The sequence below is a fragment of the Phyllosticta citriasiana genome (assembly GCF_038021145.1).
Source record: "Phyllosticta citriasiana strain CBS 120426 chromosome Unknown IWZ02scaffold_7, whole genome shotgun sequence".
Taxonomy (NCBI): domain Eukaryota; kingdom Fungi; phylum Ascomycota; class Dothideomycetes; order Botryosphaeriales; family Phyllostictaceae; genus Phyllosticta; species Phyllosticta citriasiana.
This window is the reverse complement of record NW_027117284.1, coordinates 826865-852423: the sequence shown is the minus strand read 5'-3', so window position 1 is coordinate 852423 and position 25559 is coordinate 826865. Positions and strand designations below refer to the sequence as shown.

The following is a 25559-nucleotide window of genomic DNA, read 5'->3' as shown; positions in this document are numbered from 1 at the left end:
ACGCAGTGGCTAGCGTGTCGTTCTTATATTTATCCCTGTGCGGGATAGGTATGGCCTCTGTGGTTATGCGAAAGTCGAGGGTTCGACCGTAAGTGTCAGCTTACATTCATCCATAAATGAATTTTGTGCTAACAACCCCGAAGCCCTCCAGGACTAGGACTTAAACCAATCTTTTTTTGGTTTTTGATATTTTCGCGACCGCCCACGTGCGGTTGATCTACGGTGATGTCATATGGGATCTGCGCGTCGAGCAGCCCATTGAGAACGCATGGTGCTCCTTTTTCTTTTAACAACTGCACCTGATAAGCTTGTTTACTCAGAATGCTCCTTTTTTTTTGTGCCTATCAAGTCACTGTTCCTCGATTACACTACAATTTGCAAGACCAATTTTGTGCTGCAGGTTCGGCACCAATTTGATCTTAGCCTGCTTCTTGTCTCAACCCGCATGCCATCCCTGCCAGCAAACACGACTTAAACTACATCAAACGCATTCAGTAGCTACAGTCATTAGAAGTTCGTTCCAATTCGCTCTGATTACAGCAAATGACTCCGACCTGCATAACCCAACAGAGACAAATAGCCCAGTCAAACCACACAGACAGACATCAAGGAGAAAAAAAAAAAAAAAAAATTCAAAGCCCAAGAGGCAGTTTGAGAAATGAAGCAAGCCTTGCTTTTCTCATCTGTTCATTCATCACCATCCGCCTCCTCTCCTCTGTCCATCTAGAGCCTCCAAAGCCATGCCGGCCCCAAAGACACCCAATCTCCACGCCCCCGCTCTCACCGGCCTCGCAAGGAGCTACTTGCAGCAAGAGCTGGCCTTGTCGTCGCCAAAGGCCAAGCGACTGACGCCATCGACGACGCCGCCAACGCCCGCGACCTTGCCCTGCGCGACGCTGGACGGGGTGTTGGAGTAGCTGGGCGGCACGTCCATGCAGGGGTTGCGGTCGAAGAAGTTGCGCGGCCGCAGCAGCAGCGTCATGGGCTCGGCGGGCATGACGGGGAAGTCCTCGGGCGCCGGGAAGTGCGTGATGCCGAACGTGTGCCACAGGACGACGTCGGTGTTTTCGATGGACGCGTGCGGCGACGCGGCGATCCAGGCGGGCAGGCCGGCGCTGGGTTCGCCGCTCGTCTGCGGCACGTGGCGGCCGGCTGGGTGGATTTGCTCGTCGTCGTCTGCGTGCGTGGTCAGCTTTGGGTCGATGGGTTGAGGGAGATGGGGTTGGTAAATGGGAAGGGGGAAAAACACGGGCGAGAAAGGGGCTTCTCACACTTCGTGACGTGGATGGCGTGGCGCGCGAAGCCAGCGCGCTTCCACACCAGACTGCCCTCCTTGGGCAGCAGAGGGGGCACCTCGCGGCTCACCAGCTTGTAGCTGACGGGCTTGTGCGAGAAGGGGTTCAGCTTGTTCGGGTTGCACATCTCCCAGGTGCGGCCCGTGTTGCCGTCATAGTCGCTGGTACCCTCTCCCTGCGTCTTGAGCGGCGTCTTCTTGCACCAGAAGGCGTTGCCGAAGTAGTTCTCTGCTGAGCCAACAGGGGCCGCGCCGGGAACCGCATCTGCGACCACGACCGAGTTGTTCGGGCCGTCGATGTTCGGATCGAGGCGCAAGCAGAACAGGTGCTGGTGGTTATGCGCGTTGACGCCAGGATAGACCTCCGTGCCCCAGCCGTGCAAGTCCTCGCCGGGGTTCATCGCGTAGGTGTTGAGGATACCGGTCAGCTTGATCTCCAGTTGGATCGTGCCGTCCTGGTGGAAGATCCAGTACACGCAGTACTCGTAGTTGGCGGCGGTGAAGATGTGCGAGATGATGAGCTTGCGCGCTCTCGTGACAGTGCACGATTCGTCGCGGAAGTCGGTGTGCTTGAACAGGATGCCGGCGTCTTCTTCGTGGATGCAGATGGCGTTCTTGATCGTCTGTGCCTGGCCTGCCCTGTTCACAAACGATGCGTCCATGTAGTGGATTGCCCCCTTGCAGTCGCACCCGAGAGACAGCGAGTTCGTCATGTATCCACCGCCGTACTCACCCAGGTCAAAGGCGTGCTTGCGCTGGTGGGGGTGCTCCGGGTTTCCGTAAGGGACAACCATCTCAGCGAGGGACATGCGCCAGAAAACGGGGCGAACATTGCCCTTGTCGTTGAAGGTGACGTTGGATAGTACGATACCCTCCTTGTAATTGAAACCAATGTGCAACTTCCAGTTTTGCCAGGAGATGGTACGGCCATCCATGTTGAAAGAGACACCTTCGGGCTGCGTGATGTTGATGGGCTTGCAATCCGTCCGGAATCCACTTTCAGCCTCAATAGCGCCGGCGTGGTAGTTGATCGGCGGCGCCGTGCTGAGCGGTCTCCTGACCTTGGGAATGTCGATGTGAATGATTTCTTGGGTATCCGCATTGAAAATGGGGCAGAAGTCCAGCGGGAAAGCGTATTGGCAGTCGTCAGGAGACGGCCGGTAGTACATGAGCGCTTGTTGGAGGCGGATCTTGTTCCCAAAACGCTCGTCATAACCAATCGTCCAGGCTGCTCTTTCTTAGCTGCAGATTTCAATAAGACGCTTTCACAAGACTTACGGTCACAGTACACCTTGTGCATATCCTCTGGCGGAATTCCAATGATTCCACACTGCTCAATGACCTTGGGGTCCTTTCGCGCAATGGCTTCAACACCCTGCAGGTCCTCCATAGTAATCTGAAAACAAGTCAGAATCAATCATTCCGAATGATGTTGGGCGTCTTACCAAAGGCTGGACTCCGTCAGTCAAGCCCCAAGACACAATCGTTTCTTTCTCCATATCCACCACGCCATCGAAGACCTTGCTTCCTCTTCCAATGCAGACGACATCGGCCATGCGCTTAGGCTTTGGCGCTGTCTTGGGGTTCTCCAGCCATGCCATCATGTCCTTTTTCCGGGGCTCCCATAGTGTCACAGCATTAAAGTGGACGTCTGGGTGTTCCTTGCGAATAATGGCAACTGCCTTTTCAATATCGACCTCGGAAAGAGGATCGAAGGGGTGGGGAGGAGCAGTCTGCCCCGTGACATGAGAGGCGAGCTGCTTGACGCGTTCGAGCACCATTGTGTGTGATAGACAAACTCAAACGTTGCCGAAGGGGGGTGAAGGCCGCAGCAAATTGTGCGGAAAACGGGGAAGGGGGTTATAGAATAGAAGGAAAAATCGAAGTTCAAATCGAAAGAGCCAGGCTGTCAAGTCGGAGCCTCCAAAATATATAGGAAACTCTGGGGAGGGGTCCTGACATCTGCGTGGCCTGCCGCCGCCCGGGAAACTTTGGTGCAAGGTGCAAGGCGCAAGGCGAATCCGAGCTCGGCGACAGGGCAATCCAGTAGTCCTTTGCATGTCGTAATGGGATAGCAGCTGTCGTTGGTCGCGTCCAGGGCGCGCAATTGATAACGGTTTGTCTCCGCGCGATAAGGACAGCTGGTGTGCCTCCACAAATGCCGGGCTTTTTTGGCTGCTTACGGCTAGTCGCTTCCCCATCGCGTCGCGGCCGGTGGCCAATTTGCGTTTAGGCTGGCGATGCCGTCGATATGCAGGTCGTATGAGCGCAGGCGGGAAGCTTGCCTCGATGCGCATATCTTGGTGGTGTTGCTGACTTGCTGGCTTGCTGATTGCTTGACAACCATGACGCCCAACCGGCCATCGTCTCAGCTTGCCGGTCCCGTGTAAGGAAAATGACTTAGTCGGGCATGTCTATGCGGCGCGCGTCAAGCCTCGGATCATGGGATGCTGGGATCTTCTTGGTGTTGCGTTGAGGAACCGCGGTTGATCCTCAAAGGGGAAAAAATAGTAGTAATATCAATGACTGTTCTCCGCCACCACGCTTTTGCGCTTCTACGTACCGAGGTACCCGAGTTAGCAAACGACGATACCTAGGTGACCGACGCGAAGCTACTTTCATGTCTTCGGTATTGCTACGAGATAAATCAGCTAGCCAGGCAACTCCCGCAAACGTGGTCAACATTCAACTTGGAAAAGTATGGGGCATCGAGAAAAGTGATGCCCAGCACCATGTGGCAAAGGAGCAGCTCTTCCTCTCCAGCAAGACCTCACGTTTGTCAAAATTTGAAGCAGAAAGAACGGATAGATATTTCTCTATCCTCAGTCGCTAAGAGCCCAGATACCAAACCGGTCATATTCCACCAGCTCCCGACAAGTTACCCCTTTGCGGAAACGACCAGACTGCAGACAATCGCCCAGTGCGCCGACTAATGCAGGAGAGAAGACGAAGGCCCTGGATTTTGAAGATCCGCCGTGGCAAATCGCAAAACTCCAGCTCTCAGGAAGGAAAGAAAGAAGACAGAGACCAAGATACGTCAAAAAACACAAAACCATGCGCCGCTCGTCCGACGGCAAAAAAGACGTTTTCATAGCCCAACCCCGGACACAGCCCTTCAGGGATGTTAGTTGGGCCCCCAGAAGGGTCACATTTGGAAAAGGAGGGTTTGAGAAGCATTATCGTCTTTTACAGGAAAAGAGAGGGCGGAGGAGGAAAGCAAGCGCCATAGGGTGAAGTGAACTTAAGCTCGTTCAGCCCTTGTACTGGAAATTTCCAAAGCCCCCTCCCGGCGTCATGGCCCCCAGACCGTGTCCACCAGGCCCAGGGGTTCCGCTTACGAGACCCGCCGCGTTGGTGACAGGCGTGCTCGGTCCTCCTTCCCTGTGTGGGGTGCCTCCAGTGTGGAAGGCTAACGCCGCCTGAAATCCACCATTGACATTCGAAGCATGGCCATGAGCCGCAAGCACAGCCGCCTGAGCTGTGGCAGAAGCTGGTGGACCGACTCCAGTCAGACCCCACATTTGGCCGTTCATGTCGGCTGGGACTTGACCATCAAATATCTTTGACCGCATTTGCCAATAGACATTTCCCGTAAGCCATGCATCGGACCCAGCCTGATGTTGTGTTCCCACCCGCTGACAGCCAAGCTCTTCGGCCAGATCCTGCAGGCCAGACTTGGATCCGAGACTGTTCAGAATGTTTTGTGCTTGCGCGCTGACCCCGTTGACCGTCACCAGCTTGTGTGCGTGTCGCCAGAGGAACTTGACGTCCAAAAGACGGGGGAAGAAGATGCTGACGAGTTTCCGGTAGTGTTCCTCGTCGTCTGGCAGTTGTTTGCACCACATGAGCTTGACGAGGTAGGCGAAGTCGTAACCCGAGTGGAACGATATCCAGTTGACATCGTCGGAGAGAGCAAGCCCCGAGGTAATCAGGAGGGAGCCGAATTCGAGAGGATCTATGCCCATTTCCGCGTGTTTCTCAAAGTCGGTACCGGCCTTCTTGAGCACTTGGATTGAATCTTCGTTGTACATGTCCTCCTCCACTGAGAACTGGAAGTTGAATGTCCATGTGCAAGGACACATGATGAGGTTGTTCGAGTAGGGTCCCCGCTGCTGCACTGTGCCTTGTTCGATTTGCGCTGGCGGGAGTTCGCCCTCGCTTGAGAAGAGCGTTATGCCTAGTTGGATAATCTTGAGGAGGTCGACGTTGCAGCGAACGGTTTGGTAGTGATAGCTGGCCTTTGTCACGAAATCGCCCATGGGACGCGCGACTACGCCGGGAAATTCGGTGTCCTGACATATCGAGTTAACGCTGCTTCCCAGCCTGACGAAGAGCCTTTGTCAAGTCCGTCGGGCCCGCTGGACATACCATGCTGATGTAGGGGTATTTGTCCACTAAACTCCTCAGAATCGCCATCTCTTGAGCCAAATTGTGCTTCCAGACTTCTCGTATCCGAGTACCCATGCCCTTGGCTCCGCCTGCTGCAATTGTCGCCGCCTCGTGTTCCCGCTGCTGTTGCAAAGCCGCGCCGTGAGCAAAACCCATCTGCGCCGCATGGCTGGCCAGTCCTGACCCGCCCCCCCCAAGCCCTCCACCTCCGCCAAAGCCGCCTGCGAGGCTCGCGTTACTTGTTGCTGGGCCGAATATGTTGACGTTGCCATTTGGGTTGCCGCCACCGAAACTGGGGTGTTGATTCATATTCTGGCCTTGGAGGCCGGCATTGGCGTGCTGAAGATGGGACGCTTGGAGCGCATGTTGCGGGTTCAGATGTTGAAAGGGATTCGAGACGTTTTGAGGCGGATACCGGCTCACTGCTGGCGGCATCCTTCTATCGCGAGTCGATGGCCGATCTTGGGATGGATTGGGGTCGGGTACGCATACGGGTCGTCGGAAGTCGGTGATCAAGAGGCTGGACGTCGAAGTACTTCAGGGAAATCGATAAGAGTGCCCTTCTGTCTCCGTCCCGTAAATTAGACTGCGCTGGATGAAGTGGTGAGTGGTAGAGCTGTGAGATGAGCGCTGAGGTATTGATTACGGGCCCCGAGCTTTGATCGTGCGCGTAAACAATACTGCTTTGAGCAGATTTGTTACCTTACGGTCCCCCGGCAAGCTATGTCCAATCGCGCCCAGGCCATTACCCCGTCCACTCGAGTATCATCACCCACGCTCACCGCGGGCTTCGGATTAATCCTCCGACTCAGTACGACTAAAAGGTACAGAGCATCGTGAATTCCGCATCGCTCCGCCTGTTTAAGAGCCACGCGCGGCTGACTTTTCCTGTCAGAACAACATGGCGCCTCGAGGCAACTTGACCGGCTTCGACCCCAGGAAGCTCGCCGCAGCTACCGGCAGCCCTGCGAATGATCCGTGGAGGAGATAGTGAGCCTCCCCTCTGTTACGTTGCACGGCGACTGCCAATGCTGATTCGATCCGGTACAGCGAGGCCTGGAGATACACCGGCCCCTTTACTCGATGGAACCGCTTCAAGGGCGCATTTCCCGGACTGGGCATTGGAACGGCAGCCTTTCTTGTCTATGTAGCAGCCGAGGCCTTCTTCTTCCCAGCAGACAAAAGTCACGGTCACGGCGACTCGCACCACTAGCACAATCAAAGGGACGACACTTCACAAGACTTCCGGTGGTGACAGCGGAGGCATTGGACGTGAAGCGCACATCAAAAGCCGGAAAAGAGCAGTCAACGGAATGAATACAGCGTCGGCGCCAATCGTTGGGTTCAGCATAGACTTCCGGAGTCTCCGCGTGGTGTTTGGCTCGGAAGTGGAGCAGATGTCATTGTAAACTAGCCCTTGGGGCAATCGGCAATTCTCATACATTCGCACCAAGACCACATGAGGGCCATGGATGGTGAGGCGGCTCACGACAGCGTCGTACTTGGGACTCGGCTGGATGAGATAATGAGATTCCCCTTGGCCGCGGCGCTACAACGAACGCTACGATGAGTTCGGCGCGCCTCGGCGAATGGCGACGCTCGGAATGGGCTGCTAAGGGCCCCGAAATGTAGAGGACGCTGATCGGGCATGTTCAAGTCTGTATCTTAATGGTTCACCACATTCAAGATTTGCCGACATTGGCCTCGTTATGTGTGCCTTGTGACGAGAACGGCCTTCTTGCGCATGGAGGGGCAGCGGGCGGTGAGCTAGGAGCGCAACCAACACCAACACGCCGAGTCAGCGCGCCACCGGCTCTTTCATCCACATCCAAGCCTACAACAGGCCTGACTGCCCCCTGTTCCTTCCTGCGGCATGCGCGACACTGCCCTTCGCCTACTATGCCCCGAGTCTATCCTCCGATAGATGGCAAGACCGCTTCGCCTACGTTGTCCCCCTCGATCGTGGAATCGGTCGCCGGATTCTCCGCTGGCGTCATCGCTACTTTGGTCGCCCACCCCTTCGACGTCCTGAAGACGCGACTACAACGTCAGTACACGCCAGGAAACATCGAGCCCTGAGTTGACGCCCTTGCAGTGGACCGGACCCACAGACCGCGATGGGGAAACTCATTCCTAATCCTGCGCAACATTGTGCACGATGAAGGCAGTATCAAAGCCCTGTACCGGGGGCTGATGCCAAACATGATTGGAAATTCTGTCAGCTGGGGTCTCTACTTTTTATGGTCAGTGGGATTTCCTGATGTGGCTCGAGACCTTGCTAATGTGGCTCGCAGGTACCGCAACCTCAAAGACGTCTTCCAGGGCTGGCGCGGGGCAGGCCAGCGGCTCGGGTCTTCGGACTATTTCCTGGCCTCTGGAGCTTCAGGTATACCTCCTAGCATTGCGCGCGTGCTTCTAGCGACTAGTCAACTAATAGCCGATAGGAATTCTAACTGCCGTTTGCACCAATCCCATATGGGTTATCAAGACACGGATGCTCTCGACAGGCCGGAACACTCCTGGGGCCTACCGCGGAATCGCCCACGGCGCGTCGGAAATAATGAGGAGAGAGGGGCTCTCTGGATTCTACCGCGGCCTCATACCGTCACTGTTTGGAGTTTCTCATGGAGCAATCCAGTTCATGGCCTATGAACAATTGAAGCACTTTAGGGGGTCAAAGGTAGGTGGCAAGGCCGAGCTGAGCAACTGGGACTATCTCTACCTCAGTGCGTCTTCCAAGATCTTTGCTGGCAGTATCACATACCCTTATCAAGTCGTGCGGTCCCGATTGCAAACATACGATGCTAGCTCCGAGTATCGTTCGGCGAGAGATGTCGTCACTCAGCTGTGGAAGAGGGAGGGTGTCGCAGGATTCTACAAAGGGTTCGCGTTCCCACCCCTTGCGTCGACTCCCAGACTAATTCGTCATTAGATTGCTGCCGAACGTTGTTCGTGTCCTCCCAACCACGTGCGTGACGTTCTTGGTTTACGAAAACACCAAATTTTATCTCCCTAGATTTTGGAATCCGGACCATGAGCACCACGACGACGATTGAACAGAGTAAATAAATATAGACCTAGAATATACCCGGAACAATACTTTGAATTGTACAGACTTCGACAGCACTCAAAACTGATAGTGACCGGCTGGCAACAAGTCGGCTCGATATTGACCGCCAGGAAAAGGAACTCGCTCTTTAGTTGAAATCGAGAGCAGCCCACGAGGTCCTTTTGCGCCAGAAAGTTCAACGGATGCCTTGAAAGCTCCTGGGCTCATTCTTTGCCCGCGCAGGAGTCTTTGGATCTGGGGCCGTAGTCTACCTCACTATAATATTGCCCTTACCAGTTTCCTGACAACGGTTCAAGGGAGTCGTTTATATACACCACGTGATTTTGGTCACTTTCAAAGTCTCACTTAAAATAGCATTCTCCTCGGACTTCTTGACACGTTCAATTGCCATCTTGATATTCAATTTCAACCTTTGCCGTGTTCGGTCTTTTCCACCGGGACGAGTACTGCCTTCCGCCATATGCGCATCTTCAAGTCCCTCAAAGATTGGATTTGTTCGAAATCAAAGGATACAAGAATTGAAGATGAATACTTCAGTAAGAGTTGGAAGTAAAATTCAATCGTCTAGTTGCTAACGAAAGCGCTCCAGGGTTGCAGTCGGAACCTATTGAACCAACCAATCTAGTCGATGACGTTCCCATTCCAATCGAGCTTGTCGCATCCGCTCGTGAATTCATAAGAGAACAAACAAGCGGCCAATTGAGTAACATCCTTCTCTGGATGTTGTCATACAATTACATGCGAGAACAAACAAGTCTTGGGTCGAAACCGCCTGTTGAGGCCTCAGAACTTATAAGCAGGGCTGATTTGAGAGCTTGGTTCGGGGTAAGCGTCTGTATTGGAGCAAACATGGCATTTGGCGAGCTTGACAGACTTGTGGGAGCAACAGAAGAGCTAGGCTTGGAATGGGAAAAGGACGTTTCCTGGCGACTTCGCCGCTTGATACTCTTGTACGATGAGAAGGGCGAGTTCCCTGCTCCGGGTTTTCGAGGACTTGACAGGAGCAAGGAAAAGGTCGAAAGGATGTGGTTGAAGTTCTTGAAAATGGACCTTTACAATCTCCTTAGAGTTGTAAGAGCCTTGCAGCCTGAGGGAGGGGATTACGTGGAGGAGTCGTGGAGTGACGTGAAGATCCGCCTCATGAGGAAGATCCAGGATTGCTTAGGGTGGGTGAACTGAAATACCTCCAAAGCTCGCCTGACTTCCAATATAAAGTGTCAGAGTCACAAAAAATGACTGACTGTTTCTAGATTGCGATCTAAAGCTCTGGAGGTTCCCTTCGATCTCCTTGTTTTCACCAGCGCTCGACCGACCTGGTACCATTCGAAAATCGGTGTGGATTTTGAGTGCAGGGACAAAATATTGAAATTCCTGAGGTATGGCCAAGGACAAACCCGCAGGATCTCCCAAAGCCACAGAATCTCCCAAAATCTTATGATCTCCAGTAATGCTGTGGAAGAATCTATCCGCAGGGCGCAGGGAGCACCGTCTTGGAACTCTTTGGTCAAATCCAACACCATACCATCTGGAAGCCTTCGATCGAGCGACATCCCACCATCACTTCTCTACGAGCGCATGAGGGAGGACTCTCTATCAGCTGAGCCTGCAGCGCCTCTACTCAACCGAAACCCACCGCCCCCTTGGGATGCCAACGCTCTCCAAGTAGCGCAGCATTCGAGCAATGGTCGGCCACGCTTGAATCGAGCCCAATCCCTTCGGGACAGGCGGCGAACATTCGCCGACGAATATCGACTTTCGACCTGGGCCCATACCAGGAAGAGCAAGGTCGATCAGCAGATTGAGGCAGAAGAGACCGCCGTTCGATCCGGCATCGCGCCCTCTCGTGGCTTTCTCGACGCTTTTGGCGACGAGTCGCCCTTATGGCACGGTCATTTGCGTCGTTAGCCCTGCGACTCTTCAATTCTGCGCCCTCTGCTGGAATGGGAGGGAAGTCGACGCGCGGCAGGCTCTTTTGGTTCTGGGGTCAAGGGCGATGCTTGGTGAATGGTACAAAGGAGCGTTGGTGCGGGGAGCAAGGTCCGAAATGGTCTGGTCAGCAACCGGTTCCCACGTGTATCTGTGGAAATGCAGCAGGCTGAACTTGAAGTTCACGCGATTGGTTTTGGATAAGCTTAGTGAATGTTATTTTCTGGTTGATATCTACTGATATTTCCATGTCTTTGATTCACTGGACGCATGCTGCTAAGCTCCAGTGCAGTGGAAACTTGCCGGTGGTCGCAGATTAACCACCCAGATTCCTTCGCTGAGCCCATTCACCCCAGGAACATCGCACACTCGACTCATCGGTGATCGAGCTCATCACCCCCAAGGGCAACGACCTCAATGTCGTCACCACCGATGGGAGCCTGAGCCTTCTTCTTTTCTCGCTTCTTCTTCTTCTTTCCGCCATCAGCGTCGCCCTCCCCATTCTGTCCCTCCGCCAGTGCGCGCTGCCGCATCTGTTCCGCATGCCTGGCAGCCGCTTCCTCAATCTCAACCTTCTGCCTTTCTTCCTCCTCTGCCATCTCTCTCCTCAACTCCTCCGGGTCACGGAAGTACTCCTCGCTCTTGCCAGATTTCTCCTTGAACGTCTCAAAATTCATTGGGACGACTTCGCCAATCAGTGCCCGCTTGACGCGATCTGGATTCAGCCGTTCCTCCTTGACAAACTTGCGCTTGACGTTTGCGCGAGTCTTGCCTGGAAACATTTTGCTGATGATGAAGAAGTCCGTGCCAAACATTTTGAGAGCCTCGTAAAATTGATCCGTCATCTCGTCGGTCCAGCGGTCTGCACGTATTGGGCCCCATGTGGTCCTCTCACGCGGATCCTTGCGGTTCGATTTGATCCAGGACTTTGAATTGACCCGCGTGGTGAGTTCGTTCTCTTCAATCTCCTGCAGCTCCGACTCATCCTCATGAGCACGTGCATGCCGATCGACTTCCGTTGAGTTGCTGTCAAGAACAAGGCGACCATTGACGACGCGCATGCGAGGATTCGCGGAGCCGCTGTCGGCCTCGTTTGCGGCTTCTTGGATTTTTCTCATAGCTTCTTCCCGCTCGGCCTGAGTGTTGATCTCTTCTTCGCCCAAGGCTATGCGCTCACGTTCTTCAATGCGCTTTCGTTTTTCTTCGTCCCAATCAATCTTCGACAATGCTTCCTCTCTATGCGAGGCTTTCCCCACCTCGAGGAGATCTTTGGTTAGGACAAACATTGGCATAGAGGCAGGATTGATCCTGGTCTTTTCAGGGTTGTTGGGCTCTTCTTTGTCATGGACCAAATGATCTTGGATTTCAAAACGCCAGGTTGGCATCAAATCCCCAGAATCCAGGTTGTTCTCATTCTGCACCCACGCTCCCGCAGTCAACTCGTGGCCTTCGGCGATGCTTCTGACTTTGGCACCGGTGACTTGTGCTGTCCGCCGTTTCCTTTGGCGCGTCGGCCTGGACACTGGAGCCGCAACGCCATCACCGCTCTCTCCCTCTGTCGATTTGTCTGACGGTTTGGCTTTGCTCGTGCCCTTGCGAGCAGGGGTAGCTTCGCTTGCCGAGTTCTCGACCTCCTGGGTAGCTTCCGCACCACTACGATGCTCTTCAAAGGTCTCGTCGGCTTCTTGAGATATAACCTTTCGCCCTCTGCGCTTCGCTGCCGCAGGATTTGGACCTCGCTTCGAGACTTTGGTTGGCTCTAAATGTGTTGGCTGGTTGTCTCCTGGGATGTCGGATTGGCTCGCGGACAGATTCTGCGATTGGTCGCTGATCGGGGTGTTTGAATCGACGAGTCCGCTCTCCTGAATCTCGGCAGGAGACCGCTGGATGACTGAACTTCTGATGGACGGTTTCGTAATTCCGGAATGTGGGCCTAAAATGCTCTGGATCAATTCCTTGTTTGTGCCTCTGGGCAAGCCTCGCCTTGGTTGAGCCTGTGCCTTTTCCTTGACCGGAGATCTCGAGGCTGGATCTCGAAGAGACTGTACATCCGGAGGCGAGAAGAGGTTGTTCGAAGAAGCGGTTACTTCTGGAGTAGGCGCAGTGGTAAGAATCCCTTGCTCAGGTCCTTTAGACGGAGTTGCTGAACCTGTTCCGAATGCAGAACTCCGTGTGAGGGAGCCGAGCCCCACCATCCTTGGCATTCCAATCTTCCTTCGCTTAGGCGACCGTTGAGCGTCATCATTCACGGTTTCGGTGTATTCGCCTGGCGGCTGCGGCGCAATGTCAGATATAACCGTGGTGAGCGCATGGGATGCCGTATCATCAACTGCGGCGACTAGGTTTGTGGATGAGGTTGTTGTCGATGGCACGTCGTTAGAAGTCTCCAGGGATTGTGTTTGGGTGGGGTTGGGAATCGAGGACGAGATGGACTCGGCAGATGCGGTTTTTGCAGACGGTTGTGTGGCGGCGGGTTCAGAATGTGTCGCAGGGCGCTTCGACTGGGCTGGGGCATCGTTCACGGGTTTTGAGGGCCTGATGTCCTGGTCTTCTGATTGAGAGGGTGCTTGAGTCGCTGGCGGCGTTGGGAGGACATGTTGGGAATCGGATTGAGCAGAATCGACTGCTGCTGGAGTGCTTGCAGGCGTATGGTCGGCACTCGACGACGCTGAAGTTGGCTCAGAAGCAGCGGCCGCACCTGGTCGACGTCGAACTACGGTCTTCTTGGGAGCAAACTTTTTGCCCGATTTGTCTGCAGGCCAGCATTAGCAAATCGAGGCAGTCCGAGGAGCGAGGGCGCAGAGAGGGCGCACTGATAACGGAGCTGCCAAAGGACGCCATTGCGAGCGCGGGCAATGAGGAAATTGGCCTTTGGCGTGAGCAACGGGGAGCATGCGTAAGTCGTCAAGTCGCGGGCATGGTAAGGTTGGAGGCTTCGTATCGATGTGTCGCGGACGCGAAAGAGCGAAGGCAATAAGGCGTCGGTGCATGAGTCGCGCGCCCAAAGGCGCTGCAGTGGGGCCGCGTGTGGTGGATGGATCGACAAGACGGCACGTGACGCGGTGGACCCAGAGTCCGCGCTCCTTGGACTCTTCCACCTTCACCACATCCCTCGTCTTTCTTCTGCCACCCACCTCCACCCCGGGCTGACGATCTTCCACACATCGACGTCGCGGGCCTTAGCTCTTTTCGATCAGCCTGCGCCTCGTCTCATTCCTTCCCTCCGCCACCTTTGGCGCGCTGCTGCTTCCATGAGGCTCGAATCTCAGTCAATCTCTGGCCCGACCCTCGGCGTTGTCAAGATGGCGGAGGAACGCAAGCGACCCGCCATGGCAGACAAGGACGATACTGCGCCTCCTGCAAAGAGGCAGGCTACACTCTCCAATGGTACAAAGGCGTTAGCTGAGCTGGACCCTCTAGTCGATCGCGACCGCGTTTTCGAGGTTCGTAGGCTCCTCATTGCATGTGGCCACTACCGCTAAAGATCACCTCACTGACAGTGCTTGCGCTCAGGAATTTACAAAGGACGCTTTGATCCGGCAGAAGAATGAATACAAGCGGAGAAAGGCTGATCTCGAAGAGCGCGTGGCAGAGCTGGAGAACCAGTCCAAGTTTCATGATGACCACCTGCGCATCATTGACCTCTGGTTTTCTCAGGTGTGTTTCTTCACGGGCATCTCATATTTTGGACATTGCTGACAAATCCACAGCTCGTCGATGAAGTTGCCGTCCTTGCTCACGACCAGTTGCCACATGCCCAATCCGAGTCCTCCGGTATGCCTAATCCACCCTCGCTTTTCGAATGTCCTTTGACAATACTTGTCTAGAAACTTCGCCCTTCCCAATCTCTCTTCTATTCTCAGATTCCGAAACCTTCCAACGCCACCTCTCATCAAGGACCAATGCCGTCAAAAAGGCACTCTCTGAGTTATTCGCCAAGATCCCTGCAGCGTCACCTGAGGTCAAAGAATTGCAAGGACAACTTTCCAAGATTCTCGTGCTTGAGAAGCAGCACGCGGCTGATTTGCATCAAGCCATTGCGGAAAAGGAGCAGTATGAAAATCGTTTGCAAAATGCGACTGAGCGCTACGTCTTGGCGGAGCGGAAGTATGACCGCGAAAGGAGTAAGGCAGTCGCGTTAGTTGGACTGGGTGTGGCGCCTATTCCATCAACCAGTAAAGAGGACTCGAAACAAAAGGCCGATTCCCCTCCCGTCGTCAATGGTACACTGGACAACACCGAGCTCGAGGCGTCACGCAAAGAGGCAATTGCTGTGGCGAATAAGCGTAAGGCTCAATGCGAACAGCTCGAGTCAGAAAACAAGAAGTTGGTCGAGGAGGTGTCGAGTTTAAGCACAAGATTGACGGGACTCACCGACGAGGACTACGCTAAGACTGATCTCTTCAAGACTCTGAAAAGTCAGCACGAGGACGTCATCAAACGCATCAATCACTTAGAGGCAACTAACATTCAGCTGCGAGAAGAGGCACAAAAATATCAGGCAGAGCGTTCGGCTTATCGGCTCCAAGTGGATGAAGAGATGAAGGCTGCCATAGGCGAGACGGAAGCTCAGCTTGCCAAAGCGGAAGCCGACCTTGCCCGAATTCGCCATGCCAGGGACGAGCTGGTCTCGGAACTGCAGATTAAAAAGGCAACTCAGGACGACATGAAAGCATCTTCGGATCAGATTAAAGACCTAGCAAGTGCAAGAGACCAGAGAATATCCGCACTTGAGAACGAAGTTGAGCGTCTCCGTCTGAAGGTCGGAGAAGTTGAAGCCTCAGCGGCTAGTCAAAATTTGGACAACATGTCGGCCGAGGAGTTGAGGGTGAAGGTTGGTTCGCTGGAGAAGGAGTACGCGCTGCTGAGCAACGAGCTCCCATCGATGGAAGCGGCATGGAAGAAGGCGCAAGCGTTGGCTGCGAAGAAGATCAACGAATTGATCAACTGGGAAGAACAGGTCTCAAGGTTGAGTGCTGAGAAAGCGAAGGCCGACCAGAAGTATTTCGCAGCTATGAAATCCAAGGATGCCAGGGAAGCTGAGGCTAGACACTGGAGGGCGCAAGCACAAAAGAGCTCAGACATTATTGCGCAGCTCAAAGCCATTGAGAGCTCAAATCACCAGGTCAAAGTGAATCTGGAGAAGCAACTTGCTGAGAGCGGAGAAGCCTTGAACAAACTCCAAGATCAATGCCGAGCTCTACAGCAAAAGGCCGGCGAAAAGGCGAGCACGACCGACGACATGCAAAATCAAATTTCGGAGCTAAAAAATGCGCTGCAAGCAAAGGATGGCGCCGTTGTTGCCTCTAAGCACAATCAGCGAGAACTTGAGGCCGAAGTCGAGAAGTTGAAGGTGCGGCTGCAAGAAACGGAGAGACAACTCAACAACTGGAAGGACAAGGAAAAGCGAGACGACATGAATGAGATGTGGAGGGTAAGTCGCCGCGTCACACATACGAATGATCAATGTGCTGACTACCAGATTAGAATTACTCTTTGTGCCCGATTTGCCACAAGAACCTCAAGGATACGACGATTCGAACGTGCGGCCACGTCATGTGTCGCAACTGCGTCGAGGAGCTCGTCAAGTACCGATCCCGGAAGTGCCCCGTCGATGGCAAATCCTTTTCTACTGGCGATGTTATGAAGCTCAACATGTGAGCACCCGAACCGGATACCAGTCACTTCAGCACTGTATTATACCAATTCTCCCCTTTACGAATGAGATGTGCGTTTGCTACCGCCTGGCATGCGTAACTACCGGGCATGCATCACGAATGGCGACTAAGCGGACGCGACCATATTCGAAACAAGAATAAGAGGCCCTTTCTATTTGCTTGCGCCTGCACTCTGCTCTTCCAAGATTTCTTCAACACCTGCCTGCGATGGCTGGAAAGTGTACATTCCTCCCTGCTCGTTTCCGTCTGAGAGTAGCCTGCGTACGCCCGGATCACGAAATTCAAGATTTCTTTTCTTACAGCTTTGCACATTGCGCGCCTCTGCTCGCTGTGCTTGGGTCACGGGTAGGCCAGTTCGTCCTGGCCGTGGTTTCTTTCCATTCTGCAAGCGTAATTGATGAGAAGGGAGTTCAGGAGCTCGTTTGCTTCTGCCGTGCTAGCATTTGCGGTAGAGGAGGTACGCTGGGGGTGCTTCGAGGCTCAAAGTTCATTAGGAAATGGCCCGGCAAAACGACGTGTATGGATAGTTAAGGAAGCCGGGGGTCGAATGAAATGAAAACAATTCTCCGACCTGTGCGAAATTTGGGTGACACGACCTGCTGGTTAGTTCATGTGTAGACTTGAACTTTGTCAGGAGTTGTAAAGAAAGTCCCTGTGTTGAGTATCTGCAGGGAAAGCTTTCGGAGACGAGCATGGGCATTGGCGGCCGATGAAGCACGCGATGCCTGGATGGTAACAAGGTAAGTACATATCTGGGTCAGCACTGCAGGTGGCCCAAGTTTCAGCCCTACAGCACAATGTCAGTGCGTCCCGCAGAGCCGCACCTTAAACTTCTTGTCCGCTATCCGAGCTTCTCAATTCTCCACTCGCCCACGTCGGCCATCCTCAAGCAACCCCCAATTAGGACCTCTTCCCTTGTTTCTCTCTCACCTTGCACCATGGCCCGTACTAAAAAGGCAGCTTTCAACCAAAGGCGACGCGTCGGCTCCGCGAAAGAGAAACTCCCCGCAAAAACCGCATTACATCCGCAGCCGCCAGCAAAGAAGCAAAAGGCCGAAGGTCGAGATACCGCACACGCAAAACCCAGCACCATCTCCTCCACCGCGAACCCGAGCAAACCAGTGCCACAAAAGCCGACGCAACAACCAAAACAAACAGTACCGCCTCCTCCACCGCCGACAATACCCTTGGACCCAAACGAGCGCATCCTGCTGATCGGCGAGGGCGACTTCTCCTTCGCGCGCTCGCTCGTCTCGCACCACGGCTGCGCCGACCTCCTCGCAACGTGCTACGACAGCGCCGAAGCGCTGGGCGCAAAATACCCGCAGGCGCGCGACAACATGGCATACATTGAGGGCGAGGGCATGCGCGTGGCGTACGGGGTGGACGCGACGAACCTGGCCAAGAGCAAGGAGGTCAAGCGCGGCGGGGTGACCGAGGGGCTGGCGGGCGTCGAGGGCGGCGCGCGCAGCGACGACGTCGCCAGGGCGCGTGGCAAGTGGGATCGCATCGTTTTCATGTTTCCGCATACTGGTGGTAAGAGTACGGATGTGAATCGGCAGGTTAGGTTCAACCAAGGTGTGTTTGTACCTGCTGTTTCTTGTGCTTTTTGCGATCGAGTTGAGCGCTGCGCTGACAATTCAATGTAGAACTCCTTGTATCTTTCTTTCGCTCGGCGGTCCCGCTGCTTTCGCCGTCGCCTCCCTCGCCTACCCCCTCAACCATCATCGTCACCCTCTTCGAAGGCGAGCCGTACACGCTGTGGAACGTGCGCGACCTGGCGCGGCACGTCGGTCTCAAGGTGCAGCGCAGCTTCCGCTTTCAGTTCGACGCGTATCCCGGGTACAAACACGCGCGGACGCTGGGAAACATAGAAGGAGGTGGAGGATGGAAGGGCGAGGAGAGGGCGGCGCGGACATTTGTCTTTGAGGCGGGCACTGGTGGTGGAGAGGGCGGCGCGTCGCAGAAGGGTGGGAGAGAGAAGGGGGAGAAGCGCAAAAGGAAAAAGGGAGGTGATAGTGACAGTGACAGCGATTAAGTGAGAAGAGGCCGTGAAGGGAGAGTTCTGTTTGGTGACTATGTCATTTGCACGGCGTTCTGGAACAAAAGCTACGAAGGCCTGCTCTGGCGTGTTGGAACGGGTTTAAACAGGGTAAACACCGAGGCGGGTATCTCAAAGTGTACAGCACCAATCCTACTGGGTCAAGGAGCTCATAATCATATGTATTTGGAAAACCATTCCATTAGTTGGGAAGGGCGGCAATAAGGAGGCGAGAACAGCATGCAGCTGGGACCCCGAACCCTGAACACCAAGAACATTAACTCCGCCCGGTGCAATCGATCCAATCGCCAAAAATGTCCTTGGGTCCAGTCCACCACACCTTTCCAAAGAACGCCTTCTGCTAAAACACTCCGAATCCATTGAAAGCACACAATTACCCTTTACGAGATGAAGACCTTCTTCAGCTGCCCTTCCTCGTATATCAGGTTTGGCGCCAAAGGATCTTTGACGTAGCCCTTTGGTGTACCCAATTTCTGGTTCATTTCCATAAGACGACTACGTCCATAGATGCGACCCGTCGGCAATACCACCGGATCGTCCTCGACGTTGCTCTTGGTGTGGTGCGCGTACGGCACATTGCGGGCCAGCTCGTTGAGCTCTGTGCTACAAATAGGACAGACAGAGGTCGAAGTGCTAGTGGCGTTGGCGGAAGATGACGTGTATTGCGAATGGCACGAGGGGGTCTTGAGCGCAGAGAGGCCGGCCGTGAGAGCAATGTGCAATAGTGGGCGTGGGGGGAGGGAGTAGAGAGTGTGGTGTGTCTTCATGAAGAGGTCGGCAAGCTTTTGCCATCGATCAGAGGAGTAGAGAGACTGTTCGTGCGATTAGCGAAAACCATTCAGCTGAAGATCAGGTATGACGTACCCTGTAGGGTTCGGCAGGTGTGTCAGGAGGGAAAGCCAGAAGGCCTGCAGCGCGGATCGCGAATGTGGTGTCGTGGTGCGAGGCTAGGTACTTGCGAGCGTGCATGGTCGCTTCCATGAGCTTCTGGGTGTTGCCGCTCCGGACCATCTCAACGTATTGTTGCAGACGAAGCTCGAATTCGAGATTACTCTAGCCTCCATGTTAGCTGCATGGCGCCACAGGCTTGATTAACATACCTCGAGCTTCTTGAGGCCCTGCTTGTTATCGCCACACCATGCCAGCGCTTCCTGACATCTGCCATTCCGAAGACTCTCGGCAATCTTCTCGCACTGAACGAAGGCGTCCACATCGACTAGCTCCTCGATGTCCTTCTCTTTGGCTAGCGCTTTCGCACTCTCTCCGTACCCGCTCCTCAAAAGATAATCCACCAGCAACCTATCTAGTCTGACCTTGCTCCATTCTTCATATTTGACGTCTGCCAGACTGGGAATACCGTAGAGATCGTCAAGATGTTGGATCCGCGTCTTCGTCGCCCGATGTATATTAGACTCCTCGGTGTGCAAAGTTTCCAGCTTCCTCTTGAGTCCCTGCATGCGGTTGATCATGTTGTCGAGCTGGCTGAGTGTCTGAGTGGCGTCGCCGGTCTGGGATGCTGAAGCCGCGGTCGACGTGCTGTTCTTCAGCTCTTTGAGTATGTAGGTCTGTTCGCGCTCAGCGTAGCGTTGGGCGGTCTTGAAGTTCTTGCGGGCTAGCTCGTATGGCATTCGCAGCAAAGGTTGATCCTAGCGTTTCAGTTAGCAAAGAGGAGGGTATACTTGGAGGCGTATAGATGTCGGTGGCTGTCGGAGAGCACATACAAGTAACAGGTGCTGCTCAGCGTTGAGCTTGGTGGACGTGAGCTCGGCCATTTTCGAAGGATATTGGGGACCGTCCGCGCGCAAGGGATAGGGGATGCCAGTCTGATATAATGAGGCTCAGAGCATGGCTCAGGGTTGTCGAAGACACAAAGGTATTCGGTGGTGAGGTGCTTTAGCGGGGGAGCGATGCGGCAAGCTGATTGGCTTCGGCGGAACCACTGGTCCCAACGCAACGCATGACTCGGGTGCTGCTCCCAGAAAGGAAACAAGACGCTGCTACCATATACATTGTCCGCGCGTGTCGGGGGACGCCATGTGAGTCTCTCTTCACATGTTCCGGAACACGGAGATGTATTGTCTTGGATTCATGTCATTTTCCAAACGTGCTCTCTATTACTCCGACGGTGCAACTTGGCCGGTGGTCGCACACGAAGTCTCTATCGTGATACCGAGAGCTGCAACACGCCGTGTGATTCTTTTTTGCATGCCTAAGGTAGAAAATGCCTCAATCACGCTTTGAAAGCGGAGATGATGCTAACCACATCCTCATCCTCCACCACATGACTAAGGCCAACTCTTTGCGGGACGTGTTTGGCGCTTGCTCCCCACACAAGAGCGTACTTGAACGATTCTTTGATGGTCCGGTGGATTTGGTCGCACACGTCTTCGATTGTAGCTCCTGACCGCACAATCAGGGCCTCGCTGAAATCGGGATCCTCTCCTTTCCTGTGGAACTGTTAGGTCGAAAAAAAAAAAAAAAAAAAGCCGCTGTGGGGCTCACCGTTTGGTGTAGACTCGCATCAGTCTCAGCTCTTTCCAGCAACGATCGACCACATCTTGGAGGCCAAGGTCAAGCTCACAACTCATGACTACTGTGTGTGGTTCTCGCGCGAGCTGATCCAGGAAGTCCATGCTGACACTGTCAATCTTGTTGTAGACGTAAAGGCTACAGATCTTGTTAGATTTTGACATTCCAAACCGTCGAGCGTAGCCTACCATCTGACGTATTTCCTGTGATCCTTCATAATGACATCGATGAAATCGTCCACGGTGACTTGGTATTGATTAGCGATATCCTGGATAAACGTTCGAATGGCGCACCGTTTTCATCGCGGACCAGGACCTCGCAGTTGAGCATTTTGTAGTCGCGGAGGATGTTGTACAACATCTTCTCATCAATATTTTTGGGTGGCGTTTGGAAGGTAATTTTCATACCGCCAGCCTTCTTCTGCTTGAGATAGATGTTGGGCGGATCTCTGTTCAGCCTGATACCGACAGCTTCAAGCTCGGATTCCAATAGCGCTCGCTGCTCAGCCCTCTTGGTTGCATCAAGCACCATGAGGATCAGATCGCTCGTCTTGGCAGCAGAAATGACTTGTCTACCACGGCCTTTGCCTTCAGCAGCGCCTTCGATGATACCGGGCAGATCGAGGACTTGAATTTCAGCGCCGCCATACTCCAGAACGCCAGGGATTGCGGTCAAAGTCGTGAAGGCGTAGGATGCGACCTCACTCCTCGTCTTGGTGATTTTGGACAAGAATGTCGATTTACCGACAGAAGGAAAGCCGACAAGCGCTATGCGGGCATCTCCGCTTTTGCTGACATCGAAGCCTTCACCACCACCGGAACCGGCGCCTCCTGCTGGCTCCAACAGTTGAGCCCGGAGACGGGCAAGCTTTCTAAAATTGGTCAATCTTCACGCACAAGCGCGATTCTACAGGCAAAAGACTGACCCCTTCAGCAGACCAAGGTGGTATTCTGAAAGCGGTCAGAAATGATTTTGCTTGGTCACAATTGAGGAGGCCTACCAGTAGCCTTGTTCTCTGACAGCGGTCAGCACACATTCTCTCTGAGGAAGAAGGCTCAAAGGATGTATTTACTCTGGGTCCTCGCCATCTCCGACTCAATTCTGTCGACAGTGTCAGCGGGTGCAGGCTCTTTCATTTGGGCACGTTGCCCTACTCCTTGATCTTTTCTGTAATGTTGACCATCTTGGCGGTGGCGAGGAATAGGCTCCCTCAAGCCAATATTTCAGCGATCGCGATGGTAGAGTTGTAGCAGAAGACGCTCGTGGGGAGTCTTAGTCTCGGTTTGCTGTCAGGCTGGGTCGGGACGGTCGCGTACTGACTAGGCCATAATTGGATGCATATCTACTTAGTAATAGCTGAGTCCATGCGTGCGCCACAAACGACCTTACGTCACGCCGACCTATCCATGCTCCAGTCGCAGCTTGCCGGGCCGTGCGTCCCGCTGGTGGACTGTTTCTTCTTCCAAGTCTCAAAAACCCACCGCCGCCACTCGCCATGGCTGCATCTTTCCCAATTTCCCCGGCGTGCTGTGGCCATGATGGACCTCCAACCTGGTCAGATCTCTAGATCTGAAGCCGAAGCTCTACGCCTACTCCATGCCAAGTACGATGACGGAATCGGGTCCGGATTGTACATTCCATTCACATACCCTTGGGTCACGTTTGGAGCCTTCCTATGCTTTCTCTATCTTCTTGTTCCGCATAATCACTCCAACTTTCTCAAGTTCATGCGATACCCTATTTGGCTTCTGAACGCCAGTCTGTCTTTTTACTTGATTCTTTACTCAAGAGCACGGAACTCTGCGCCTTCTTTTGCTGTCGGACTCGTTGCTGCCTGGTCGCTGATATGGACTGCGACTCTCATGATCTTCAACGATGCGCAGACCGACTTCAAGAGAATAGAACGCTCCGAGGGTGCGCATCGCAGGTCCAAGAGCTTTGGGAACGGGGCACTCCACAAAAAAGATGACGACGCCCCAAAGGCTGACCTGCGCGATGATGTGGATACCACCTCGGAGCTAAATGGACACGCAAGTGGGTCACCCGCATACAGTGGAAGCTACTCCTGGCAGAGCTATCCCATTGCACCTTTCATTGAGCGTTTGGATTGGGTTACCGACCTTTTTTGTAACTTCCGTGGCATGGGCTGGAACTGGCGGATATCAACGATTCCGCCCCCACCTCCGTGGATACAAGAGCAAATCGATAAAGACTCAAGCGAGCCTGTACGACCAGCAAAACCTACCAGGCTTGGACTCGACGGCACTCGTCGTTACGACAATCGTGGAGAACGCCTTCGTCAAGCATTGCTCAATTTCGTGAAGGGATACTTGGCTATCGATCTCCTCAAAGTCACCATCACTCTCGACCCTTACTACTGGGGCCGAATCGATGCTCCGGGCCCCTCATTTCTTCCCGAATTCATTCGTGTCTCTCCAGTCCTGACCAAAGCTTATCGGCTGACTGTATGTCTCTACGCTATCAAGACTGCCCTCACGTGGTTCTTCGACATGGCACCTATATTCTTCGTTGGCCTGCTTGGATCCGATTTGATTGGCGCACGGGGAGAGCCCTGGTTATATCCAGACGCATTTGGAAGCTTCAGCAATGTTTTGAACAAAGGTCTTGCTGGATGGTGGGGCGGCTGGTGGCACCAATCTTTCAGATTTGCATTTGAGGCGCCTGCAAAGACACTGATCGATGCGTACGGATGGAACCCAAAGTCCACCTCCGCAAAGCTTCTCCATCTTGTCGTTGCTTTTACGCTATCAGGATTTCTCCACGCCGCGGGGAGCTACACTCAAATTGGCGACACAAATCCTCTTTCCGGTCCGTTTCTCTTCTTCGAACTTCAAACCTTTGGAATCATCTTCCAAATGCTCCTCATTCGTCTTCTCAGAGGAGCTGGCATTGTGCAAAAGTCGCCAAAGATAATACGCCGGCTCGGAAACTTTGTCTACGTTCACGTCTGGTTCTATTATACGGCGCCACTACTTTGTGACGACTTTTCGCGCGGAGGTATCTGGCTTTTCGAGCCCATGCCCATAAGTCCGCTAAGAGCGCTCGGTTTTGGTCCTGAAGGTGCGAGTTGGTGGTGTTGGACGCATCAAGAAGACTCATGGTTTTTCAAATGGCATCGCGGAAAACATTGGTGGCAAAGTGGCATAGCATTCTGAGCGCTTCTCTTGTCTGGACTGCTCTCCTCTCTGCTCATTTCCTGCATCACCAGCAATATTGCCTAGCATTTTTTTTTTCTTTTTTCCATCACGCAGATTTAAATTGCGCAGATTCTCTTGTAGCCTTCAAGGCTCCAACGGGTCACTAGCGCTTACCGCCAATGCGTGCTCGCTCGGAACCTCCCATGCCCGATCGCATTCTCTCTCTCGGCTGCTGGATACTTGCGATCCCGACCAGCGCCAGCGGCAGTCACCGACATTTACTACGTCGGAAGTTGCATGAGCAGTCAGATGTTGTGGACGCTATGAGCACCGACACAGTAGGATTCACGCCAGCCTCGTGACTTTGGTTCGGAGTTCCAAGGACGAGGCTACTAATTCGCTGAGTTTGTGATGGATACCCCAGTCAATGTGAGGACAGTCTGGGACTTTGTCGCCTAAAAGGCGGTATAGCCTACATACATAAGCGCCTTGGAATCGTCATTGGAATATCTCTACCGACACGTCAAGTGCACCTGACCTAGTAAATAGCAGCGATGCGCCAAAATTCCAAATAGGCGAAAGCCAAGGCGAGAAAGGCAACGGGGCAGATTCAGCGGGCAGGCAGCAGCGCTAGTCGAAGGAGGGCCAACAATTACAATACAAGAAAAGACAAAAGTCACAGGCAGAAGCGCATTAGTCGACACAGCAAAACGCAGAAAAGCCAGAAAAATAAGTAATATGATACGGGTAGTCACACCGCATACGTCAGTTCCTGAGCCTGCAGGGCGCAGTACACCCATGTAGGTACCGGCAGTGCCGCCATTCGTCGACGCCCACCGCACTGGTGCTGACTTCCTTGACCGTAGGGCTCTGCCGGTCGGCCCCCATCCAAGGTGGCTGGCGACGCAGCACGAGCGAATCGAAGCTTTCAAAGGCAAGATGGGAGGGAGCATCGAAGGAACCGCGTTCCTGGGAACCCATCGAATCACGCTTGGTTGACTCGAGTCCACGTCTGACACGTCGGATGGCGTCAGTGATGATTTCCATCCAGCAAGCATGCATGCAGGCCAACAAGCGAGCGTCAAAAAAAAAGAAAGAAAGAAAGAAAAAAAAAGAAAAAAAGAAAAATAGAAAAAAAAAAAAGGAAAAGAGGCAGCATTTTTTGTCTGTTCGCTGCTGCTTTGGGAAAGAGGAGTTGACTATGCGCCGCCCCACAAGGCTGAATCTGATGATTCGCGCCACCTTTCGCCATGTCGCTTGATGCTTCCTGGTTAGACGATTCCTGGCACGCTAGGGCTTAGGAGAGCCTAGTCAGATCCTCTCTCGAAGCCTGCTCTCAACACACACACACACACACACACACACACACACACACACATTTACGGGAGAGGCAAGGCTTAGATGCGAAAGCCTCGAAGGGAAGGAGGAGCACGGTCCCACCACAACTGCGGAT

General features: G+C 53.8%; 11 protein-coding genes across 11 annotated transcripts; 6 read left to right on the top strand and 5 right to left on the bottom strand.

Annotated features, from left to right (window-relative positions):
- Positions 1-637: 637 nt before the first annotated feature.
- IWZ02DRAFT_274598 (copper amine oxidase) lies at positions 638-3277 on the bottom strand. Its single transcript, XM_066763544.1, has 4 exons — positions 2740-3277; positions 2573-2690; positions 1272-2522; positions 638-1176 (listed from the first exon to the last, which is right to left on the bottom strand). Exons 1-4 carry the CDS (start codon positions 3073-3075, stop codon positions 800-802), a joined length of 2082 nt encoding a protein of 693 aa, XP_066622314.1. The 5' UTR covers positions 3076-3277; the 3' UTR covers positions 638-799.
- A 1268-nt stretch (positions 3278-4545) lies between these two features.
- IWZ02DRAFT_420235 (ribonuclease H-like domain-containing protein) lies at positions 4546-6359 on the bottom strand (the record flags this gene model as incomplete). Its single annotated transcript, XM_066765828.1, has 2 exons — positions 5659-6359; positions 4546-5564 (listed from the first exon to the last, which is right to left on the bottom strand). The coding sequence occupies exons 1-2, from the start codon at positions 6116-6118 to the stop codon at positions 4546-4548; spliced, it is 1479 nt and encodes a 492-aa protein (XP_066622313.1). The 5' UTR covers positions 6119-6359.
- A 43-nt stretch (positions 6360-6402) lies between these two features.
- On the top strand, positions 6403-7381 carry IWZ02DRAFT_452437 (NADH-ubiquinone oxidoreductase B12 subunit family-domain-containing protein). Its single transcript, XM_066767594.1, has 2 exons — positions 6403-6673; positions 6734-7381. The coding sequence occupies exons 1-2, from the start codon at positions 6585-6587 to the stop codon at positions 6894-6896; spliced, it is 252 nt and encodes an 83-aa protein (XP_066622312.1). The 5' UTR covers positions 6403-6584; the 3' UTR covers positions 6897-7381.
- Positions 7346-9063, top strand: IWZ02DRAFT_452434 (mitochondrial carrier domain-containing protein). Its single transcript, XM_066767593.1, has 5 exons — positions 7346-7730; positions 7779-7926; positions 7978-8069; positions 8128-8566; positions 8616-9063. The coding sequence occupies exons 1-5, from the start codon at positions 7352-7354 to the stop codon at positions 8737-8739; spliced, it is 1182 nt and encodes a 393-aa protein (XP_066622311.1). The 5' UTR covers positions 7346-7351; the 3' UTR covers positions 8740-9063.
- Positions 9064-9213: 150 nt separating this feature from the next.
- IWZ02DRAFT_519738 (uncharacterized protein) lies at positions 9214-10855 on the top strand (the record flags this gene model as incomplete). The annotated part of the gene is made up of 3 exons (XM_066770745.1): positions 9214-9289; positions 9322-9919; positions 10004-10855. 3 exons carry the CDS (start codon positions 9214-9216, stop codon positions 10656-10658), a joined length of 1329 nt encoding a protein of 442 aa, XP_066622310.1. The 3' UTR covers positions 10659-10855.
- Positions 10856-11053: 198 nt separating this feature from the next.
- Positions 11054-12883, bottom strand: IWZ02DRAFT_433388 (uncharacterized protein; the record flags this gene model as incomplete). Its single annotated transcript, XM_066766291.1, has 1 exon — positions 11054-12883. The coding sequence occupies one exon, from the start codon at positions 12881-12883 to the stop codon at positions 11054-11056; it is 1830 nt and encodes a 609-aa protein (XP_066622309.1).
- A 1047-nt stretch (positions 12884-13930) lies between these two features.
- Positions 13931-16340, top strand: IWZ02DRAFT_490843 (BRE1 E3 ubiquitin ligase-domain-containing protein; the record flags this gene model as incomplete). The annotated part of the gene is made up of 5 exons (XM_066769694.1): positions 13931-14122; positions 14193-14336; positions 14390-14453; positions 14507-16113; positions 16167-16340. The coding sequence occupies 5 exons, from the start codon at positions 13931-13933 to the stop codon at positions 16338-16340; spliced, it is 2181 nt and encodes a 726-aa protein (XP_066622308.1).
- An 890-nt stretch (positions 16341-17230) lies between these two features.
- On the top strand, positions 17231-18560 carry IWZ02DRAFT_482149 (uncharacterized protein). Its single transcript, XM_066769141.1, has 2 exons — positions 17231-17935; positions 18007-18560. The coding sequence occupies exons 1-2, from the start codon at positions 17296-17298 to the stop codon at positions 18393-18395; spliced, it is 1029 nt and encodes a 342-aa protein (XP_066622307.1). The 5' UTR covers positions 17231-17295; the 3' UTR covers positions 18396-18560.
- IWZ02DRAFT_452423 (negative regulation of gluconeogenesis) lies at positions 18561-20428 on the bottom strand. Its single transcript, XM_066767592.1, has 4 exons — positions 20141-20428; positions 19520-20065; positions 19284-19472; positions 18561-19231 (listed from the first exon to the last, which is right to left on the bottom strand). The coding sequence occupies exons 1-4, from the start codon at positions 20189-20191 to the stop codon at positions 18800-18802; spliced, it is 1218 nt and encodes a 405-aa protein (XP_066622306.1). The 5' UTR covers positions 20192-20428; the 3' UTR covers positions 18561-18799.
- IWZ02DRAFT_499599 (P-loop containing nucleoside triphosphate hydrolase protein) lies at positions 20391-22254 on the bottom strand. The gene is made up of 8 exons (XM_066770237.1): positions 22103-22254; positions 22021-22049; positions 21949-21963; positions 21874-21898; positions 21242-21819; positions 21137-21194; positions 20922-21086; positions 20391-20866 (listed from the first exon to the last, which is right to left on the bottom strand). The coding sequence occupies exons 1-8, from the start codon at positions 22129-22131 to the stop codon at positions 20650-20652; spliced, it is 1116 nt and encodes a 371-aa protein (XP_066622305.1). The 5' UTR covers positions 22132-22254; the 3' UTR covers positions 20391-20649.
- Positions 22255-22486: 232 nt separating this feature from the next.
- IWZ02DRAFT_469806 (membrane bound O-acyl transferase family-domain-containing protein) lies at positions 22487-24124 on the top strand (the record flags this gene model as incomplete). The annotated part of the gene is made up of 1 exon (XM_066768750.1): positions 22487-24124. One exon carries the CDS (start codon positions 22487-22489, stop codon positions 24122-24124), a length of 1638 nt encoding a protein of 545 aa, XP_066622304.1.
- Between the last annotated feature and the right edge of the window lie 1435 nt (positions 24125-25559).

Excerpts from the sequence above, each read along its gene's own strand:
- IWZ02DRAFT_274598 (XM_066763544.1), bottom strand. The coding sequence starts at position 3,075 with ATGGTGCTCGAACGCGTCAAGCAGCTCGCCTCTCATGTCACGGGGCAG. Across the intron at positions 2,691-2,739 it reads CTGACGGAGTCCAGCCTTTG|ATTACTATGGAGGACCTGCA; the intron begins GTAAGACGCCCA and ends ACTTGTTTTCAG. Across the intron at positions 1,177-1,271 it reads CGCCATCCACGTCACGAAGT|ACGACGACGAGCAAATCCAC; the intron begins GTGAGAAGCCCC and ends CCACGCACGCAG.
- IWZ02DRAFT_452437 (XM_066767594.1), top strand. The coding sequence starts at position 6,585 with ATGGCGCCTCGAGGCAACTTGACCGGCTTCGACCCCAGGAAGCTCGCC. Across the intron at positions 6,674-6,733 it reads AATGATCCGTGGAGGAGATA|CGAGGCCTGGAGATACACCG; the intron begins GTGAGCCTCCCC and ends GATCCGGTACAG.
- IWZ02DRAFT_452434 (XM_066767593.1), top strand. The coding sequence starts at position 7,352 with ATGGTTCACCACATTCAAGATTTGCCGACATTGGCCTCGTTATGTGTG. Across the intron at positions 7,731-7,778 it reads CCTGAAGACGCGACTACAAC|TGGACCGGACCCACAGACCG; the intron begins GTCAGTACACGC and ends ACGCCCTTGCAG. Across the intron at positions 8,567-8,615 it reads GTCGCAGGATTCTACAAAGG|ATTGCTGCCGAACGTTGTTC; the intron begins GTTCGCGTTCCC and ends ATTCGTCATTAG.
- IWZ02DRAFT_482149 (XM_066769141.1), top strand. The coding sequence starts at position 17,296 with ATGGCCCGTACTAAAAAGGCAGCTTTCAACCAAAGGCGACGCGTCGGC. Across the intron at positions 17,936-18,006 it reads GCAGGTTAGGTTCAACCAAG|AACTCCTTGTATCTTTCTTT; the intron begins GTGTGTTTGTAC and ends AATTCAATGTAG.
- IWZ02DRAFT_452423 (XM_066767592.1), bottom strand. The coding sequence starts at position 20,191 with ATGGCCGAGCTCACGTCCACCAAGCTCAACGCTGAGCAGCACCTGTTA. Across the intron at positions 20,066-20,140 it reads CTGAGCAGCACCTGTTACTT|GATCAACCTTTGCTGCGAAT; the intron begins GTATGTGCTCTC and ends CTGAAACGCTAG. Across the intron at positions 19,473-19,519 it reads AGGGCCTCAAGAAGCTCGAG|AGTAATCTCGAATTCGAGCT; the intron begins GTATGTTAATCA and ends CATGGAGGCTAG.
- IWZ02DRAFT_499599 (XM_066770237.1), bottom strand. The coding sequence starts at position 22,131 with ATGGTCAACATTACAGAAAAGATCAAGGA. Across the intron at positions 21,195-21,241 it reads CCTGGTCCGCGATGAAAACG|TCACCGTGGACGATTTCATC; the intron begins GTGCGCCATTCG and ends ATCAATACCAAG. Across the intron at positions 21,087-21,136 it reads CACAGGAAATACGTCAGATG|CCTTTACGTCTACAACAAGA; the intron begins GTAGGCTACGCT and ends CAAGATCTGTAG.